At 37.1% G+C, this 20,064-nt stretch overlaps 1 protein-coding gene across 4 annotated transcripts in view; it reads left to right on the top strand.

Annotated features, from left to right (window-relative positions):
• Spice1 (spindle and centriole associated protein 1) overlaps positions 1-20,064 on the top strand; it is a 60,068-nt gene that overhangs the window by 30,974 nt on the left and 9,030 nt on the right. For 3 of the 4 annotated variants that reach the window (XM_048346624.1, XM_048346622.1, XM_048346625.1), the window contains exons 8-16: positions 1,269-1,316; positions 3,848-3,978; positions 4,187-4,324; positions 4,682-4,947; positions 6,527-6,658; positions 10,934-11,084; positions 12,682-12,906; positions 15,815-16,296; positions 18,868-19,051. In XM_048346624.1, coding sequence (XP_048202581.1) covers positions 1,269-1,316; positions 3,848-3,978; positions 4,187-4,324; positions 4,682-4,947; positions 6,527-6,658; positions 10,934-11,084; positions 12,682-12,906; positions 15,815-16,296; positions 18,868-19,051 — 1,757 coding nt within the window. The remainder of the gene's footprint in view (positions 1-1,268; positions 1,317-3,847; positions 3,979-4,186; positions 4,325-4,681; positions 4,948-6,526; positions 6,659-10,933; positions 11,085-12,681; positions 12,907-15,814; positions 16,297-18,867; positions 19,052-20,064) is intronic. The other variant, XM_048346626.1, reaches the window with a different exon arrangement.

Genomic DNA, 20,064 nt, shown 5'->3' with positions numbered 1-20,064 from the left:
TTATAAATCTTTCAAATTCAGTCTTTGTAAGCCTCTACTAAGTCTCCTCCCTCCCCAGTTGTGGAACTTGGGATTGAATATGGACTTTAGGGCCTTGTGCTCTGTTGTTTTAGCCATGTCCCTCCTTGTTATTTGTTTGTTTAGTTTTGGTGCTCAGGGCCTCTCACTCTAACTTGTCATTTGCACTCATGGCTGGTGCCTTACCACTTGAGCCACACCTCCAGTTTTGGCTCTTTGGTTAACTGTAAAAGAGTCTCTTGAATTTATCTGCTCAAGCTAGCTTTGAACCTTGATCTCCAGATCTCAGCCTTTTGAATAAATAGGATTATGGGTATGAGCCACTGGTGCCTGGTTCCTATTCTTTTCTTTTGCTTTTAGTTAGTTTTTTTTTTCTTTTTTTCAGATAGGTTTTTGTGCTTTTACCTGAGTTGCTCTCAGACTGAAAAACTCTTACTTCTGCTTCTTGAGTACTGTGAGTGCAGGTGTAAGATACCATGCCTGTCTTGTTTTTGAGATAGGGTCCTACTAACTTGTGCATGGACTAGCCTTGAACCACAATGTTCTTGTCTCTATCTTCCATGAGATACAGGTATGTGCCAGCATATCCAGTCTACTAAGTCATTGATGTTTGTGAGTATCAGTGCATTTAGGAAGAAGCAGTTGTTTTTGCACTTTTTCTTTTTGCCAGTGTCTTATTCTTCAGAGCACTGTGATAAAATAATAAAAGACATGGATTGGAAAATGGAAGGATGATATTTAGGGGTATCAATGGCAACAGGGTAGAATCCAAAGTGGCAATGACTGGGTAAAAAATTGCTGTTTCCATTAGTCTTGGGCAACTTCCTTTGGGTGTGCAGGTTTGAATGTTATAGTATAAACTTAAAATGTCTAATATTCCTTGCTTACTCTGTACAGTTGTAATACTAGAATACTGCTGCACTTGATACTGCTAGAATTTTCATCAATGAAAATGGAAGGAGTTTGGGTTTGAATCCCTGCCCAAAATAAATAAAATGAAAAAGAACTTCCCCAAACAAACAAAAAACACCAGTCTCAGATCTAAGTGAATTTGCTGTCTTTAGATGGAGATGAGTACTTTAAAGTAATTACTTCTCAGCCCTCAAATTTCAAGGATAATCATTAAAGAAATGTTGAGCATTAAAGTGAAGTTTAGAAAATAAATGTAAGTGGCTAATTAGTTTCTGGATTGTGGAGCAAATTACCACTAGCCTGGTGACTTACAATAACAGAAGTGTGTTCTTTCCCAGTTCTAGGAGCCAGAAATCCAAAGTGAATGTCACTAGGCAGACATTAAGGTAGGACTACACTCCCTCCAGACACTTCTGATGGCTTTGGCCTTTTCCCCCTCTGGCTTCATTACTTTAGTCTTTGCTTGTCTTTATATCCAGAGTTCTCTCTCTCTCTGTCACTCTTTGTCTCTATCTCTCTCTGAATCTTCATTTGTTTTCCATCTCAATATCTTTTATTTTAAATACTGTGGTTTGAACTCAGGACCCTGCATTTGCTAGGCAAGCAAGCACTGTGATACATAAGCATTCCATTTCATTACTCTTAATTTCATCTGCAGATATCTCAGCCTCTTTTTTTTCACTATATAAGGCAATATTTTGTAGCTTCTGCAACGCAGAGACATCTTTAGGATTTCATCCAGTGGCCCACAGAGTCCCATCCCTATATCCTCCAAGTCTCAACATCAGTTCAAGTTTAAAAGCTGACCTACATATCATTGGCTCAAAAAAAAAGGCTAGTGACTTATGCCTAAAATCCTAGCTAGTTTAGAGACTGAGATCAAGAGGACTGAGACTCTGAGACAGCCAAGTACACACAAGAAACTTCTTAACCAGTAGCTGGATGCAGCTAGGGTCACTATCTGCTATACTAGCTATAGGGGAGGCAGACATCAGGAAGATCTGAATTCTAGGCATCTGAACAAAAGAACATGGGCATGACAACCTATGCAGCATGTCATACCAGCTGTGGAGGGAAATGAAAAATAGGAGGATCACAGTCCAAACATGTGCTTAGGCCAAAAAGCAAGACCTATTTAAAAAATAACCAGTGCATTTGGGTGTTGGTGGCACATTCCTGTAATCATAGCTACTCAGGAGGCTGAGATCTGAGGATCATAATTTGAAGCCAGCCTAGGCAGGAGCATCTATGAAACTCTTAGATGTCCAATTAACCACCATAAATTTCAAAGTGGAGCTGTGGCTCAATGGGTAGAGCATTAGCTTGAAAAAAAAAAAAAAAAGGTCAGAGAGAGTATCTAGGCTCTGAGTTCAAGCTCCAGGAGTGGAGCAAGCGTGGGCATGCACACACACACACATACACACACACACACACACACACACACACACACAGTAACCAGTGCATAAATAACTGGAGGTGTGGCTCAGTGGTAGAGTACTTACCTAGCAAGTACAAGTTCAAGCTCCATAATTGTTCCCCACAAAATAAGTTCCAAATCTCATCATCTAAATAAGATATAAGACTTCAGAAATGATCCATTCTGTTGAAATTTTTTTTCTAGATATGGTTTTTATGAAATTAGAAAACAAATTATTTGCTTTCATAAAATAATGATAGAACAGGTATGAGTTAATAGTTATAACTATTCTCATTTTAAAGGAGAAAAATGTCAAAAAATCAAAATAAAAACTACAAGAGGAAAACAAAATTATAAGTTGGAAATGTAGCAGTGTTAACTCTATAGGTTTTTGGCCTGGGAATAATCTTCTCTATCTTGAGTCTTCACTCTTTGGGTAACTGGCTCTCCTCTATTTCTGTGGCTTTTGCTGTGGTGTCTGTGCTTGAACAGCTTGCTTCTATGTCTTCAGCTCTGGCCTTGAGATCATCCTTCCTTTTTCTTGAAGGATAATCTATGTTTGCAGCTAAGTACTTTTATTAGCCTGTTTCTTGCCTGTAGAAAATTAGAAGTCTGGTACCACATCTTCATCCTATTTCTGCCTCTTTCAATCCACACTTGTATTTCTGCTGGTTAAAGATTTTGTATGTTTTTTGTGACTGTTATGGGAATTCACTGCATTTGAAAAGAGAACCTTGATAGATTTTTCCAGTCTAACCCCTTCTTTCTTGTTTGCTTCTGTTGGGGTCACTGAGGAGACCCATGAATCACATGCTTCTCCTCCTACTTTAGTGCTAGCCATACTCTTGCCCTTCTCTCCAGTACATTCTCTTAATAGAAATTCAGCTAACTGACATCTTTTGCAATCTGGGTAGGCTGAGAGTTTCTCAGATTGTTAAACCCCAAAGAGACTGATTAATATACATACAATCACTTTAAAGAGAGGGAAGGAGGGAAAAAATTACAGAAAAGGCCAATGTTCTTGTTTTGCACCCGGGTGAATAGGAGACTGGGAGGCAGATGGAATGGTTCTTCTAACACAGAGGTAATGGGCATTATGCTCTCTACTTGTCTTTTTGGTTATAGTGAATTTTTTTTCTTTGACTGTAAATTATTCAAAGCTTCTTCAAGCTGGGCTCTGGTGGCTCATGCCTGTAATCTAGCTACTCAGGAGGCTCAGATCTGAAGATCACAGTTTGAAGCCAGCCCAGGTAGGAAGGTCCATGATACACTTATCTCCAGTTAACTACCAGAAAACTGGAATTTGTACTGTGGCTCAAAGTGGTTGAGCACTAGCTTTGAGCAAAAAGAGCTCAAAGAGAGTGCTCAGGCCCCGAGTTCAAGCTCCATGACCACAAACAAATTAATTAACTTAAAGCTCCTTCAAATAAAATACATAAGGACAGTTACAATTATAACATCTATTAACTCTAATATAGCTTATTGTCACATAACTTATAGGTTTCTCCACCAACTGAAGGAAGAAAATTCTGAGTTAATTAATAAATTGTGGACTGATATTCAGCAGAAATTAGCAACACAGTCACAAGTAACAACTTCTTCAGGAACTCCACCATCAGAGGAACCAAGAGGTTTGTTACCCCTTTGCATTATTTGTAGTAACCTGCTTTAATCAGGTTCTTTGAGCACAGTAATTTTTAAAGGAATGTCTTTTAAATTTTGGCATTCTTATGTATCCTAATTGGCTAATATTCTGATTGATCTGTGAGCTGAAGAGTTGAAATACTGTTTAAAGAAAGTCTATTTACTTGAAGTGTGTTGCAATGTGCTGCCTTTCAGCTGCTCTGAATGCTACTGATGCTGTCAAGAGAATCCAAAGCAGGCTTCAGCCCGAGGAATCTACTGAAACTGTAGACTCAAACATTGTGGTGGGACAGGTGCTGAACTCAAGGAAGCAAAAACAGCTGCTAAATAAAGGTTCCACCCCATTCATTTACAAAGATGAATTATTAAACATGTGCTTTGATAGTTATTGTCATCTCTCTTTCTAAAATGTTTCTCCCCACTCCTTACTGTTCTAGTTGATCTAATTAAATAAGAGTTTGCCAAAGCTTAGCTAAGAAATCCTTCCTAATCACACATAACTGAGAAAAGAAAGTTCTAATATATTCATTGCAGTATAAACCTCTTTTAAACTGTGCAAATTTTTGTGATAAAATGGTGGTAACTTCTATAACAACTTTTTATGAATGATGAATAATGAATTTTTTTCTAGTAATTGTGTAGCTGTTATTTGTCCTGGTCCTGAAATAAAACTACTCTTGTCATTCGTAGTGATAAGAAAACCAGATCTGCGCACTCCTTCTAAGCAAAAGAAAACCATGTTATCAGCTAGCACAAACTCTGCAGACATACCAGGTAGCAATAGTTCCAACCTGGATGTCCTAAAACACATGATACATGAAGTGGAACATGAAATGGAAGAATATGAACGTTGGACAGGACGTGAGGTCAAGGGACTGCAGAGTGGTCAGGGTCTCACAGGCTTCACTTTGTCACTGGTGAGCTCTCTCTGTCGACTGGTTCGGTACCTTAAAGAGGTAAGAATGAGAGGTTATGCAAATCGCTTCAGTCAGAAGTGTGTGTAGTGATTTTCCTCTTACCTAATTTATTGCAATTTCAAAGTAAAATAAAATTTAAGTAGCTAAAAATAAATCAGTAAAAGGTCAGATGCAGTAAAAGTCAATGTTTTTAGTTTACTGCACCCCTAGTAGATACATGCTTAGATAATGGTATTCGTAGGAGCTTTACCAAATTATAATTAATAAGGTAAATCTACTGTAAATAAATTTATAGCCTGTGAGAATACTAAGTATTACTGATTGGCAGTTACAGATGAACACTACTACCTGTTGCTTTCCTCTTTACTTCCATCTTAGTTCAGTTTGGAGAGTGATATTGCCTAAATTTGTAGACTTGATAGGTGTAAAAATTCCTCATGGTTCTTGTATGGCTGGTAATTTGGAGTTTCATTGTCTAAGTGGTTAGTATCTTATTGTTGTGGAAATAATTTGTCAAACAAGCCAGAATTGTTTCTTTGCTTCTAAATAATAATGCTTTTCCTAATTCTGTAGAGTTAGAGTTAGTTGGGTATTTTTCTTAAAGAAAAATCTATTAGCTTACTTATTGTGGACTTGAATCTTAAATAAATATGACAGAATGTTTTAGAAAATATTGTTTGAAAATATAATTAATGACTGATTAAGATGTTTAGTAAGATCTTTTGTAATGTCAGGTTTACTAAAATCCTCACACCTTTCACCCTTAAGTCAGGAATCTTCAGGAATGTACTTGTGGTGCTTGGGAAGTATTACAGGGTTGGAAGCATGTACTATCCAAAGCTAAACCATTAATGGATACAATCAACATGATTCAATGTTATTTTTTAAATTACCCTTTAACAAAATTGGTGCTGTGTATTATAGCATGAAGTTCAAAAATGATAAGGGTATAGAATGAAAAACGTAATAATTTCTTCATGGTTCTCAGTCCTTGTGTTTGCTAGACTGGTACTCTACCACTCAAGCCAGGCCTCTAACCCCGATTTTTGCTGAATATTTTGGAAATAGAGTCTAGCTTACTTTTCTGTCCAGGCTGTCCTTGAATCCCTTCAAAAAATCTGTCTCCTGAGTAGCTAAGATTATAGGCAGAAGCCACCAGCACCCAACAAAAATCTAATCTAATCTAATCTAATCTAATCCAACCTGTTTTTCTTCCATATAACCTGCTATCATTACTTGATACCAATATATCATAGGGATAGTCTATGAATATTAAAAAATATGTATTTTATGAAAAATGTGGTTAATTCTAGAAACCATTTTGCTTATTATTGTCTAAAGAAGAAAAGAGGATAAAGCAGCATATTTTATAATTAAATTACATATAATAAACATTCCTATAAAAGTTTTCAAGTTTCATTGCTATTATATAATGAATGCTCCTTTATTATTATCTTGTTATCCACCTTTGAGTAGCAACCTAGTTTTCAATATGTGATACTATTGGATGGGATTTTTTACATTTTGTTTGTTAGTCTATCTGCCTGCCTGCCAACTACACACACACACACACACACACACACACACACACACACACATTTATTTATTTATTTTATAGAGTGAACTTCAACTACGTAAAGAAGTAGAGACAAGGCATCAACTACAACAAATATTAGGAGATCATCGAGAGCTCATTGATGCTCTGACTGCTGAAATAATTCTTCTTAGAGAAGAAAATTCTACCACACAGGTACTTAGATGTTATTCCAAATTTTTTCACGTTTGGTTGTATAAAGTATCTTTACATATGTTTAGGATTCACATTGAGTTGCCTTTGTTTCTATATTGAGAGGATTACTTAACAACCTCATTATCATCATCAGTATAGGTGTTATTGAACATTTATATCAGAAGTACTATAGTAGAAACTTAGATTATGAATAGTGTATAAGATAAGAAATATACTATGTAGTAGAAAAGATAGATCAACACCTAAGTAATAACTTCCAATATCTTACAAAGTAAGAGCATCAAAACCAGTTTTCATTTCACCCTCTTTCAGTGACATCAGATACAATTTGTATTTTGCTTACAGTATCTGCATATTTGCTTTACCACTTGACTGATTACACATTTGATTTACTTTTTATGGTTCTTGGGATTGAACCAGGGCCTTACAACATTTAGGGAAACAACTGTACCACTAAGCCATACCACCAGCCTGTAACTGCTATTTTGAAAAAATAATACATAGACAATAGCTCTTCTAGATAATCTAAGGTTTACATGCTATTTAATATTCTTCCTTTATGTACATTTGATGTTTTTGGATAATGCTATCATTACATCTACCAATTGGGGCTGAGGATTTGGCTCAGCGGAAGAGTGCCTGCCTGGTGAGCGCAAGGCCCCGAGTTTGGTCCCCAGCTCTGGAAAAAAAACAAAACAACAACTATAAAAGACAAAAACAAAACAAGACAAAAAAACACCCCAAGGCTACGACTACATCTACCAATTATGTTATATTAATCACTGATAATTTGTGCTGTTTGACTGTAATGATGTTTTATTCATCTTTTTGTTCTTCTAGGCCATTACTAATTTATTTATAAGCCATAAAGACTAGAAAAACTACTAGACACGTGTTGTGTCAATGGATATACATAATCCACATGCCATTAAGTCCAACAGTTTAGGATGATGTTTTTAGTATAGGCAGAGAATTGTGTACCAGTACTGTCTTCTTAGTCTAGAACAGTTTCATTATCCCAGAGGGCAATTCTATACTCATTACTCATGAAGAACACTGTGTATTTTCTCCTGAAAAATTACTCTCCCAATGAACTTACTAATTTGGACAGTTTATAGAGATATAATTATATAATACGTGGTCTCCTATGTCTAAATTCTTTCATTTAGCATATAATTTTAAGTTGGTGCAATGTATATCCTATTTCAGTATTTCATTACTTTTTTTTGGCCAGTCCTGGGGCTTGGACTCAGGGCCTGAGCACTGTCCCTGGCTTCTTTTTGCTCAAGGCTAGCACTCTGCCACTTGAGCCACAGCGCCCCTTCTGGCCATTTTCTGTATATGTGGTGCTGGGGAATTGAACCCAGGGCCTCATGTATATGAGGCAAGCACTCTTGCCACTAGGCCATATCCCCAACCCGCTATTTAATTACTTTTTATAACTCAATAATATTCCATTTTGTGTGTATGACACATTTTATTTATCTTTTCATCAGTTGATGAACATTGGATTATTTCCAAATGTTGCTACTGTGAACATTCATGTACATGTTTGTTGTTTTTTTTTTGGCCAGTCCTGGGCCTTGGACTCAGGGCCTGAGCACTGTCCCTGGCTTCTTCCTGCTCAAGGCTAGCACTCTGCCACTTGAGCCACAGCGACCCTTCTGGCCGTTTTCCATATATGTGGTGCTGGGGAATCGAACCGAGAGCTTCATGTGTAGGAGGCAAGTGCTCTTGCCACTAGGCCATATTCCCAGCCCCATGTACATGTTTTTAATGAACATGTTTTCAGTTCTTTTAGGACAATAGGAAGGTTTTTAAAGTATTTAAAAGATTCAGAACACCTTTAATGTCTTTGAGGAGGGGCTTAAGCTCAGAGCATCTCACTCTTGCTTGGCTTTTTTGTGCAATGCTGGCACTGTACCACTTGAGCCACACCTCCACTTCCTCAACAAATCTTATTTTTTCTGATCCTGGGGCTTGAACTCATAAGCATGGTCCCTGAGTTTCTTTGTGTTCAAAGCTAGTGCTCTACCGCTTGAGCCACAGAGTGCCTTTTTCTGAGTAGTTTATTGTAGATAAGAGTCTCACAGACTTTTCTTCCTGGGCTGGCTTTGAACTGTGATCCTTAGATCTCATCTCAGCCTCCTGAGTAGCTAGGATTACAGGAGTGAGCCGCCATTGCCTGGCTTGTCAAGAAATCTTTACTGAGCACCTTCTTTGAGCATAGCCTTGTTGTAAATATAGGAAATATTAGTAGTGAACAAAATGGATTTACACTGTAAATAAATCCTAAAAATAAAAAAGTGAAGCGTATAATAAATTAGACAGCAATATGTACTTTGAAGAAAAATAAAGCAAGTAACAGACATAACAAGTAGCTACAATGGGTTGGATGCAGTTTTGAATGAGATGGGCAGCATCTGTTTATGGGGATGACATTGGAACAAAGATTTTGAAGGGTTGATTCAATGAACACAGAGATAGCTGAGAGCAGAGCAGTCTAGAGGAATACTAGGCCCGAGAGCTTGCAGTGGAAATTAACTATGAGCTCAAAGTTGCCAAGGACATCACTGTGGCAGGAGTAGGGTGTGAGAAGAAGAGGACAGCTGGAGAAAAGATTAGTACACATAGATCAAACCCTGTTGCCCTTCATTTTGTCAAAATGCTCTTAGTGTCTCATGGTACTCCTAGGCAAAAAGAAATACCAGATAGTTCCATTTACTATGTTGCTCAGTCCAAACAACTGTGGACTATGTATGCCTTTTAAGTATTGCACTGCTTTCAAACTTAGTCTTATTGGGTGTCATTACTCTTATTTCCTGTTCCTCATTGATTTTCAGCCAGAACTTTTTAAAAAAATATATCAGCTGCTAAAAACCCAGGCAAGAGAAGATTTGATATTATCAAAAGCAATGTAATGTACTCTCATACTGAAACTGTGAGCCATGGCCTGCTAATAGTTCCCCATTATCTGATAGTATTGAACTTCTCTTTGTCTCTTGAAACTTTGGAATGTTCTTTGATGCCTTGAGTTCCTCAGCATACAGTTTGGCTGGAAGAGTAGACCAAACACCAAAAAGCAGAGTGTCATATGTAAGAGTTGTTGGTGTAATGTAGGTGGGACCCTGAAGCTTTCTCTAAAGTGGAAGCAGGAGAAATTGAACAAATTCTCAATATGTTCAGAAGGCCAACCAAACACACTGGCTATGGGGTAAAGGAAAAAAAAATGGCTAAAAAGCCTGATTTCAAAATTTTAGACTAAACAAAAGAATCAACTTGGTGTTTAATGAGGTAGAAAAGACTTGTGGGATATTTTGGTTTTATACATCTTACATGAGATATCTGTGAAAGCATATATTAAATATGCATATGCTTAGATGGCAATTTGCCACTAGTCGTTGTCAGCAATTCTTATGCAATTTATACAGTACTTCATTCTTCCCTTCTTCCTGCCAACCTCTCCGCTTCTAAAAACCATCTGTGTTATACCAATATTAAGAAAGATCTGAATTGTGTGGTTGCAATCAAACCTGTTGCCTTAGATTACCTACATACATCTACATTGTTGAAAAGATTAAGAATAAAATAAATTCATCTAAACTTCTGATCAATCCAGTTGACTTTTAAATGTAAGAATGGAATTCCAAATATACCCAGCCGTATGAATGTAAATCAGCTGTGAAATCTTTTGTGAATGATCTTTTAAATAAAAGGAAATCTTGCATAACATTTGAAATATGTACACTTATACATGAGAAATATGTACAAATATATAGTTACCATGTATATGTAAAACAAAGTTGTATATAGGACTTTGTGTTTTAATTTTTTTCTTTAGTATTATTTTAGAAACACTACTGTAAGTCTGAATAGCATTTATATTTAGCTTAATGTCTGAGGAATATTCTATTATTTTTTCTACCTCATGTATCTATTTCTTGGGGTAGCTGAAGGTCAGTTGAGATGATCTCTATGGAGAGGTTTTGTAAATTGGAAACAATGAGAAAGGTTCTTTTTTGTTGCTGTTCTTTTTTTTAAATAGAAGGATATCCATTCATTAGTAGTCCATCATTTACTTAACCATCTCTCTGTTACGTGATTGTTAGATTTTTTTCTAATTGTACATTGAGTCTCTTCTTTGAATGGAAGTTTCAAACTCTTGGAAAATTAAAATAATGGTATTACACATGAGGGTGCATATTCTTTGTACAACTTGTTTTTTATGTGATGCTAAGTGTTCCTTATGCTAACAATGTTATTTCTTCTCTTTAGGCAAGACTTCAGCAGTACATGGTCACAACAGATGAGCAGCTTATATCACTCACACATGCCATTAAGAATTGTCCTGTGATTAATAACTCTAGACAAGAAAGTCAAATAACAGAAAGAGGAACCATAAGTAGAATGATTATGGAGAATTCAGGTAGGTGTTGTTATCTGAGCCTCTCATTAGACTACTCAATGGCCTTAGGATAGCAACAGCCAAACAAACCCAACCTGTAGCCCTAAGCTTAGGTAGTTATTAGCTGTTTGTGTGCATACTGTACTATCACTATCACTAACATGCGGGTCTACTTTTCCAGCTGGTAGTTATTTAATGGTTTCTCCATGACATGTGTTTTTTAAGTCTTATATGTAATCATTTCACTTAATCATCATAATAATCATGTAAGATAGATATTATTATTGTTCCAGTTTTTCAGATAAAGAAACTGAGGCTTAGAAAGAGATGGTAACTTAGCAGTTACACAGGTAGAATGTAGAAAAAGTTGATACCTAGGCCAGGAGTTAGGTGTGCCAGATAAGTCATGATGTCCCAGAGTCAGGATGAGAGAGATGGTGTTCAAAAAAACAAAGAACAAAAAACAAAAACCCTGAGTTTTAGAAATTCATAATTTTTGTTCAGATGTGATAAAGTTTTGAAATCCTTTCTTATATGTGCCTTCATGTGCAATAGACTGAATAGGACATTTGAGCCTTTTCATTTTTTGTGTGTGTATGTGCTGGAACTCAGGACCTGGACACTGTCCCAGAGTTTTTGGCTCAAGGCTAGCACTCTACCAGTTTGAGCCACAGCTCCATTTCTGGCTTTCTGGTAGTTAATTGGAGATAAGAATCTCATGGACTTTCTTGTGCAGACTGGCTTGGAACTGAGGCTCTCAGATCTCAGCCTCCTGAGTAGCTAGAAGTACTGGCATGAACCACCAGTACCCAACTACCTTTTCACTTATAAGTAATTTTTTGATGAGTGTGTTTAAAGTCTTTTGTATATTTAGGAATTTTAGGATTGTAAAAAAAAAAAAGGCAGACCCAAATTTAGTTCATATGAGGTATATGTATTAGTGGGTACAGGTCTCTGTTGGTGGAGTCTTACTATTAATACCTTAGTGAATGAGTACATTAGTGGTTTATCATCATTTGAGTTAAGCTTCATTACTGAAAGCTTTTAACTATCTAAGGGTGAGAAAGGCTGAAAGTTAGTGTACTGTAAAGTTACTGCCAATTCTTTTTATTGCCTGTGGGAAAAGAAAGATTTATGTAAGTGAAACCAGGTTAGTATCTTGCTGAATCATAGCTCTTGAATCTCTTTTAAAGTAATATGGACTGTGATTGTGGTTAGACAGTGCATGACTTGTGAAAATACCATAATTTGTAATGTAATGTTTATGGCAGTCAGTATGTAAATATGGCCTATTTTTGCCATTTCATTAATTGTTATAACTATTAGAAAGCTATCAGGGAAAATAATGAAAACCTAAAATGGCAGTTAAGGATTTTTTTTTTCTTTAGGAGTTCCTAAAGGTCTCTCTCTTTGTGTCCTCAGTGCTTTTCTGAAACATAGCAACTTACTCCCAGCACTCACTCTGTAGAATTCCATCAGTGAATTACTTGTAAAGGAGAGGATACAGCCCAGAAAGTGCATTTTTACTTTAATTAAATTCATTTAAGAATAACTATCTGAAATGTGCTCATAGTTCTTTTTAGTTCCTTATATACTAACATTCTTTTATATTTTTTAGGAGGTCCTGTTGTAAGTGCCAATGTTTCTGTACCATTGATGTTCAGAGCGGAAGAAGGAGCTGAGCTCCCACAGGAAGAGTTGCCTGTTAAACTTTCTCAAGTTACAAATGCTCCAGATAGTATAAACCTGGCTAACAATTTGCCAGCCCATATTTTTGAGCCAGCTGTATTGTTAACACCACCCAGGCAGAAGAGCAGCTCAGAGTTCTCTCCTCTGCAGGATGGTAAGCAGGATTCTTCTATAGTTGTGTGGAAGTTGTTTTCATGCTTCATTTATGTATTGTGTTTTGCTCAGTTACCTGAAAAAAACATTGATCACTACATATAGTCTTTCAGGTGAAGGAAAAATTTTCAGGATGCTTTTGTGAGTCAGTTTTTTATTGCGGTGGCAAAATACCTGATAAAAACAAATAGAAAAGGTTATTTTTTTTCTTATTGTTTCAGTAGTTTCAGTTTATAGTTGGCTGGCTCTGTTGTTTTGGGGCCATAGTGAGGAAGAATATTATGGCAGAAGGTCATGGCAGAGGAAAGCTGCTCACTTCATGACAACCAGAAAGCCAAAAGTGAGAGGAAAGGCCCTTGGCTAAGATATACCTTTCAAGGGAATGCATCCAGTTACATACTTCATCCAACTAAACCCCAGCTCCAAATTTTCTACCACCTCCCATTAATGCTATGGCTGAGCATTAGTGGCTCACACCTGTAATCCTAGCTACTTAGAAGGCTGAGATTGGGACGATCACTGTTCCAGACCAGCATTGAAGTCTGTGTGATTCCCTTTTAATGAAAGAAGGTGGTGGGGTGGCACCCCACCACATCCCAACGCAGGAAGTAACACCCTATGATCTCAATAATCACAGTGAAAAAATGGACTGAAAGCATGGGGCAGTGGTAGAGTACCTACCTACCAAATATAACTACTGAACCAAAATCCTAATACCACCATTTTTTTTAAAAAAAACACCAAAAGATTATCAGTCTTGTCAATGGATCAATTCATTGGTGAAATCAGAATCCTCATAATCCAATCACTTTCCTTTAGTGCCATCAACTGGGTTTCACATGAAACTTTTTTTGGGTAACACATCCTAATTGATATTTGTTATACCTGTAATCATTATTAAATTGATTATATTGTGTATCTGACCCATTAAACATTGTTCTCAAATCATTCTTGCTAAGTAAGGCTCCGGTGTTGTCCCTACTACTCAGTCCAGTGTACATTTTTCTGTCTTATGCTAGTAGTCTCTGCAGTTAGCCACACCCTCTCTTTCCTTCATACTACATTCATGGAATATTTTTCTTGTCTATCTGGCTACTTTAGTCTGTTTTGCTAGCTTACCCTCCTTTACTAGATTGTAAATGCTAAGCTTATGTCTTGGTTTCTTGCTTTTCTTGGTTTCTTTGGTTTCCTGGTCTTTTGTTTCTTTTCTCATGCTGTTCTTTCTCTAGATAATCTCATTCATTCTCACAGCTTTCGTATTTCCATATATAAGTGACTTCTAGTTTGATATCTCACCCTTTTTTGAAATTTCAGTCATCTGTCTGGATGATATATTGGTGAGTACTGTCCTTGGCTTCTTTTTGCTCAAGGATAGCACTTTGCCACTTGAGTCACAGCACCACTTCTGGCTTTTTCTATATATGTGGTCCTGGGGAATCAAACCTAGGGCTTCATGTGTACAAGGCAAGCACTTTACAACTAGGCCATATTCCCAGCCCCTATATATAACTTCTTGATATAAACTCAAGATATATAACTTCTTGATCTTTATTTCCCCAAGTCTTCAGTTCCAGTTCATGACTCTCAGTTTTATTGCAAGAATATTCCCCAGATTTATTGTGTCTCTTTTGTCCCCATACTTTATTCAGAGCTCCTGACATGTTTCTACTGAATTTCTGCATCTGCTTCCTGGACTCCCTACTTCTGTTTCTCTTACCTCTTGTCCACAGTATATAAGAAATGTGAATTGATCCAGGCACTGATGCTCATAATTAATAACAATTAATAATAATTAGTGCCTATAATCCTAGCTACTCACAAGGCTGAGAACTGAAGGTGGTGATTTGAAGCCAGCCCAGGCAGGAAAGTCTGTGAGACTCTAATCTCCATTAACCAACAAAAAATCAGAAGTGGAGCTGTGGCTCAAGTGGTAGAGCTAACCTTGCACAAAAAAGCTCAAGGACAGCTCAGGCCCTGAGTTCAAGCCCCAGGATTAATTTTTTTTTTTTTGCCAGTCCTGGGGCAAGCTTGGACTCAGGGCCTGAGCACTGTCCCTGGCTTCCTTTTGCTCAAGGCTTGCACTCTGCCACTTGAGCCACAGCGCCACTTCTGGCCATTTTCCATATATGTGGTACTGGGGAATTGAACCCAGGGCTTCATGTATACAAGGCAGGCTCTCTTGCCACTAGGCCATATTCCCAGCCCCCCAGGATTAATTTTTTAAAAAAGAAAGAAAGAAAAAGAAATGTTAATGGAGTCATTACATTTCATTGCACTTAAATTATAAAACTTGTAACATGGTTTGAAAAGCTCTGCCAGAATGACAAGTACATACCTCTCCAATTTCATATATCCCCTTGTTGCTAGCTACAGCTAAACTGGCCTCTTTTCTTTGCTTTTCTGTATATTGAGGCTTTACATATGTTGTCTTCTCTGCCTCTTATATATATATATATTTTTGGTTTTTTTGGTTAGTTATGGGGCTTGAATTCAGGGCCTGGCCTTTGATATCTTTTGCTCTCCTTCTTATTGCACATAGAATCATTTAAATTTACTTCTTCAGACAGGCTTTCTCTGGCCATTCTCAGTTTTAAATTAAGTGCTTACATTCTTTTTCTTATCTAAAAGTCCTGAGATAGGAATTAACATGATTTAAAATGTATAAAGGAACTTAGCAGATAGATTTTCACAAATATACAAATAAATGCTTTTAGAAATATAAAAAAGTCTTTGTATTTGATTATTAAGGAAGCATTGGTTTCATATTCTCTGCTGAAAATAATTTAGAAATGTAAAGCCAAACTTTTCTGTTGAAATACTTTTCTAGCTACTACAACAGGCTGATGAAATGATTATAGTACCAGTTTGCTGGAAAATCATATGCTTATCATTTAATTTTTTGTCTGCAGTGTTGAGGAGGACTGTTCAAACTCGTCCTGCCCCACGAATTCCTCCAACTGTAGAAGTAATTGAGAAGGAACAAAATTGGGAAAAGAAAATGTTACCTATTAATACAGACATTCAGAATTCAAGCGAAGAGAGTCGTCTCTTCACTCAGAGGTGGAGAGTCTCTCACATGGGAGAAGATTCGGAGAACAAAACTCAGACACCATCTGTTAGCCTCTCACAGCCGCTGTCAAGTTCTCATCCTACTACTCAACAGTTGAGAAATCCTCCATTCTCAGAAGAGCTCCCCATCCTTGGAGATGGGCAGCAGTTTCGAACAAATGAGACATTAACACAAAGAAAGGACATTATGGCACGAATTGCTGAGTTGACACTTCAGAATTCAGCCATCAAGGCACATCTGAATAATATTACTGTGTCAGGGGGAGAACAAGGAGATGGACTACGGGAGTTTAGCAAGCAGGAAAGTGCTGGCGATTCTGCTGTGAGTACCAGTTCATGATCCACTGGGAATTTAAGCCTAGGTATTGTGTTACACCTTCCAGTATTGTGGCAAATGCCTAGGAGAATAACTTAAAGGGAGGAAAGATCTCTTTTAGCTTGCAGTTTCAGAGGTTTTAGGCCATGATCGCCTTAATCTGTTGCTTTGACATTCAGGTAAGGCAGAGCATATGGCAAAGGTTGCTACCTCATGGTGGCCCAAGAAGTAGAGAGAGCAGGTAGGGGAGGGAGGAGAGAAGAGAGATAAACAGACAAGGGACAAGATACATCTTTTTGAGATATATCCTTTTTAAAGCCTTACCTCCTAGTTATTTAAATCACCTTTTGATAATGCCACTGTATTATGAATCCATTAAAGGAATCATCTATTGATTAGGTCCAAGTCCTCAGGACCCAACCCCTTCCCAGAATCTCATCAGCTGGCAACCATACCCCCAGTGGACATTTTATATTCAAACCACAATAGGCATCTTTGTGGGCTAATCTGGTAACTTAAACCTTCATTATTATGTTTGTGGGGAGAAAAAAGTACCTTAAGTTCCACCCAGAACTGTTTATAATGTACCTCCTCATGTAGATCCCAGTGGTAGTGACAATTGCTTTTGCCTCTTTCTGAGCCAAGACAGATCCTCTAAGTGTCCTATCAAGGGGCAGCACAGTGTCTCAGCAGTGAGAAGGAACTCCATCAGCTACTCCAGAGGTAAAGATAGGGAGCATCACAGTTGCAGCCAGTTTGAGCAAAAAGTTAATGACACCCATCTCAACCAATAAGCAGGGTGTGGTGGTTAAAGCTTGTCATTCCAGCTGTGTATGAAGCGGTAGATAGGAAGCCAGTTTGGGCAAAAATCATGAGACCTTACCTGAAAAATAACTAAACACAGAATGGGGTATGGCTCACGTAGTAAAGTGCTTGTCTAGCAAATGGGAGGCCTTGCATTCCAACCCCAGTACCACTAAAAAAAAAAAAAAATTGTATTTAGGGGTTTGGAGAGAAACATTAAAGAGAGTTGGAAGTCTGGGCCACCTGTGTCATCACTGACCCATAGCCAGTAAAGTCAGTGTGGTGCTGAGTGACAGCAGATACTGGCAGAGGAAGAACCAGGAAGGGAACACTCACCAGTGAGCTGAGTAGGTCTTGCCTCAGGTTTAATTTTGAAACTTATTTGAAAGTGGTAACTCTTGGTTTTAAAAAGGCAACACAGTTAAGCATTAAGATTGCATCCTTTTCTAATTGGTACATGCATCAGCAGTTTACAAAGGGCAACTGCACATTGATATCCTCACCACAGTCTTTTGCTTTAATTCAAAATACAATATTCATACTGATTCATTTCTTTTCTTATAATAATAATAGACATAAACTACAAATTAGTAATTTCTATTAGGGATTGTTTGGTTGCCTTTTCCCAAAGTAACATATTTATAAGTACAATGCATCTTGCTTGATATCACCCCTTTCATCATTCTTGCCCATCTCTCCCAATCCATTTCCTCCCCTCAATTTTCTTAGTTTCACAGGATATGTCTTGAATGTTGACTGCACTCTCCCCCTTTCTTCATTCCTCTACCCCTCCCCTTGACATTCTCCCATACCTTTCAAGTACCAGCTTCTTGTTTTTCATTTTGTTGGGCTGTGAGCTTTCCTAAAGAATGTGGTAGAAGCACATAAAAAAATACCATATTGGGTTAATACATCTGTGTGCACTTGCATAGAGCCCATATGTATTTACTTACACATTTATACATTAGTTCTAGCTTCCACATATTAGAGAGAACATGGGCGCTTTGTCTCTCTGGTCCTGACTTCATTTAACATAATTTTTTCCAGATCCATCGATTTCTTTGCAGATGTAATATCATTCTCTCTAATGGCTGAGTAAAATTCTATTGGGTATATATAGCAAAGAAACATACATATGTAACCAAATGTAACTGTTAGAAATTATGTAAGTACATTTCTCTTGAGAATTTTGAAATTAAACTTGTTATATTTCGTGAGTAACTTTTTGACTTAAAAATGTTTTATTATTTAGCTCTGACTCATGTTCCTTCCCACCACTATTCTCAACCAGATATATTAGGTTAGCAGTGGCCTGGAGAGGCTGACACATAGTCACAAGGAGTAATTGACTTCTCAGAATCTTTGGCAAACTCATGATGCATGTCTGAGGACTGCAGTTATAGAAACATCTGTTTCAAATACTATACATCCTCTTTGGTAATCTATGCACTTTCAGTTCTATCATTAGTAGATGTATGGTGTTTGACTTACTAGGAGACTTCTCTTTGTTATGTGATCTTTTTTTTGGGCAGCTCAGCTGAGGTAAACGTAGATCAGTATAGGAAAGCTTTGTCCTTATGTGGCAACAGTGGTAGAAGAATTAGTATCTTTTTATTTTAGTCCTAACTCTTCAATTTAATAATTTGTAAATTCTCACTTGTCTACTGCTCACCCGTACATACAACAAGGGTTTTCTGGCACTTAGTAGAAGAGTCAAACTTGTGAGAATTTTTAATACTGAATTATGTCCTCTTTTTTCCCTGCTCCCCCAAGGCTTGTCCAGTAGCACAATCTCTAGCACCAAGTAGCATGGAGGAACGGATTGCAGAATTGAATCGACAGAGTATGGAGGCTCGAGAGAAACTACTACAATTGATAGAGCAGCAAAAACTTGTTGGTTTGAATCTCTCCTCTTCTCCTGTGTCACCTATTCAGGCACCTCTTAGAGCATGGCCTGGTTCGTCAAAGATTTATGATTTATAGAATACAATGTTTTCATTTTCCTGAGTTTGCATTGAACCAAAAGAAATCTCAAAGCTTATATTTTACCACCTTCAATTTCACACCAAAGGCAACTGGCTTTAATGACAGAATAAGTAAAAAAGGAAAAAAAAAAAAAAAGGACCAGAAAGCTGATGTCTTAATTCTTTTTTGCCCATAATGCCTATGGCTAATCTTTCATGTCAGAGTTCCTAAATTGCACTACATCTAAAAGAGTTTTATAATCGTTTACACTTTACCTACAACAAATGTTACAGTTTATTATAAAATACAAGAACTGAAATTATATTTTAGAATTTTGTCAGTATCAGATTACAAATTATTGTTCTGTTAAAATCATTACAACATTTTTCTCTCATTAATTTAGGAATTTGAAAAGTTAGAGAAGATTCTAATCAATAAATTAGCAAATGAAAAATGTGCTGTCCTAGTATTCATAATCACATTCAAAGAGATGTTAATGAAATGACAGAAATCTCAAGTTGGTTTTTAGGGAGAAATTCGATTTATTCCCTTCAGGGATAGAGCTGTATGGACCCAGAATAAGAGAGTTTTTTTGTTAAGAGTAGAAAAAGGTTTGTATTAGTGTTGTGTTCTCTGAGGTATTTAGGTACTGATGTTTTGGAGGAACTGATTTGTCCTGTGCTAATTAAAATATATTTAGTCTCTTTTAATGCTGCCAGTAGTATTGCCATCCCAGTTACACATAGTCTCTTTTTTGAAATTACAGGCCCAGAAAGCAGATCTTGGGAAATGATAGGCAACCAATTTCCCCAAAGATCTTTCCTCTGTCTTCTTTCTAAGCTGCTTCATTTGACAACTTTAACTATTGTTTTTCTTGGTCATGAAGTCTAGAGGCAGATTCTAATTAGAATAAATAAATCACCCAAATATGTATGAACACTACTATGTACATGCTATGCATGATTTTGAATACTCCTCATTCAATATGGAAGCAAACAACAAATG

Source organism: Perognathus longimembris, chromosome 5 (genome assembly GCF_023159225.1).
Source record: "Perognathus longimembris pacificus isolate PPM17 chromosome 5, ASM2315922v1, whole genome shotgun sequence".
NCBI lineage: Eukaryota > Metazoa > Chordata > Mammalia > Rodentia > Heteromyidae > Perognathus > Perognathus longimembris.
Note: the sequence above shows the minus strand (reverse complement) of the source record. Positions and strands in the feature narration are given on the sequence as shown.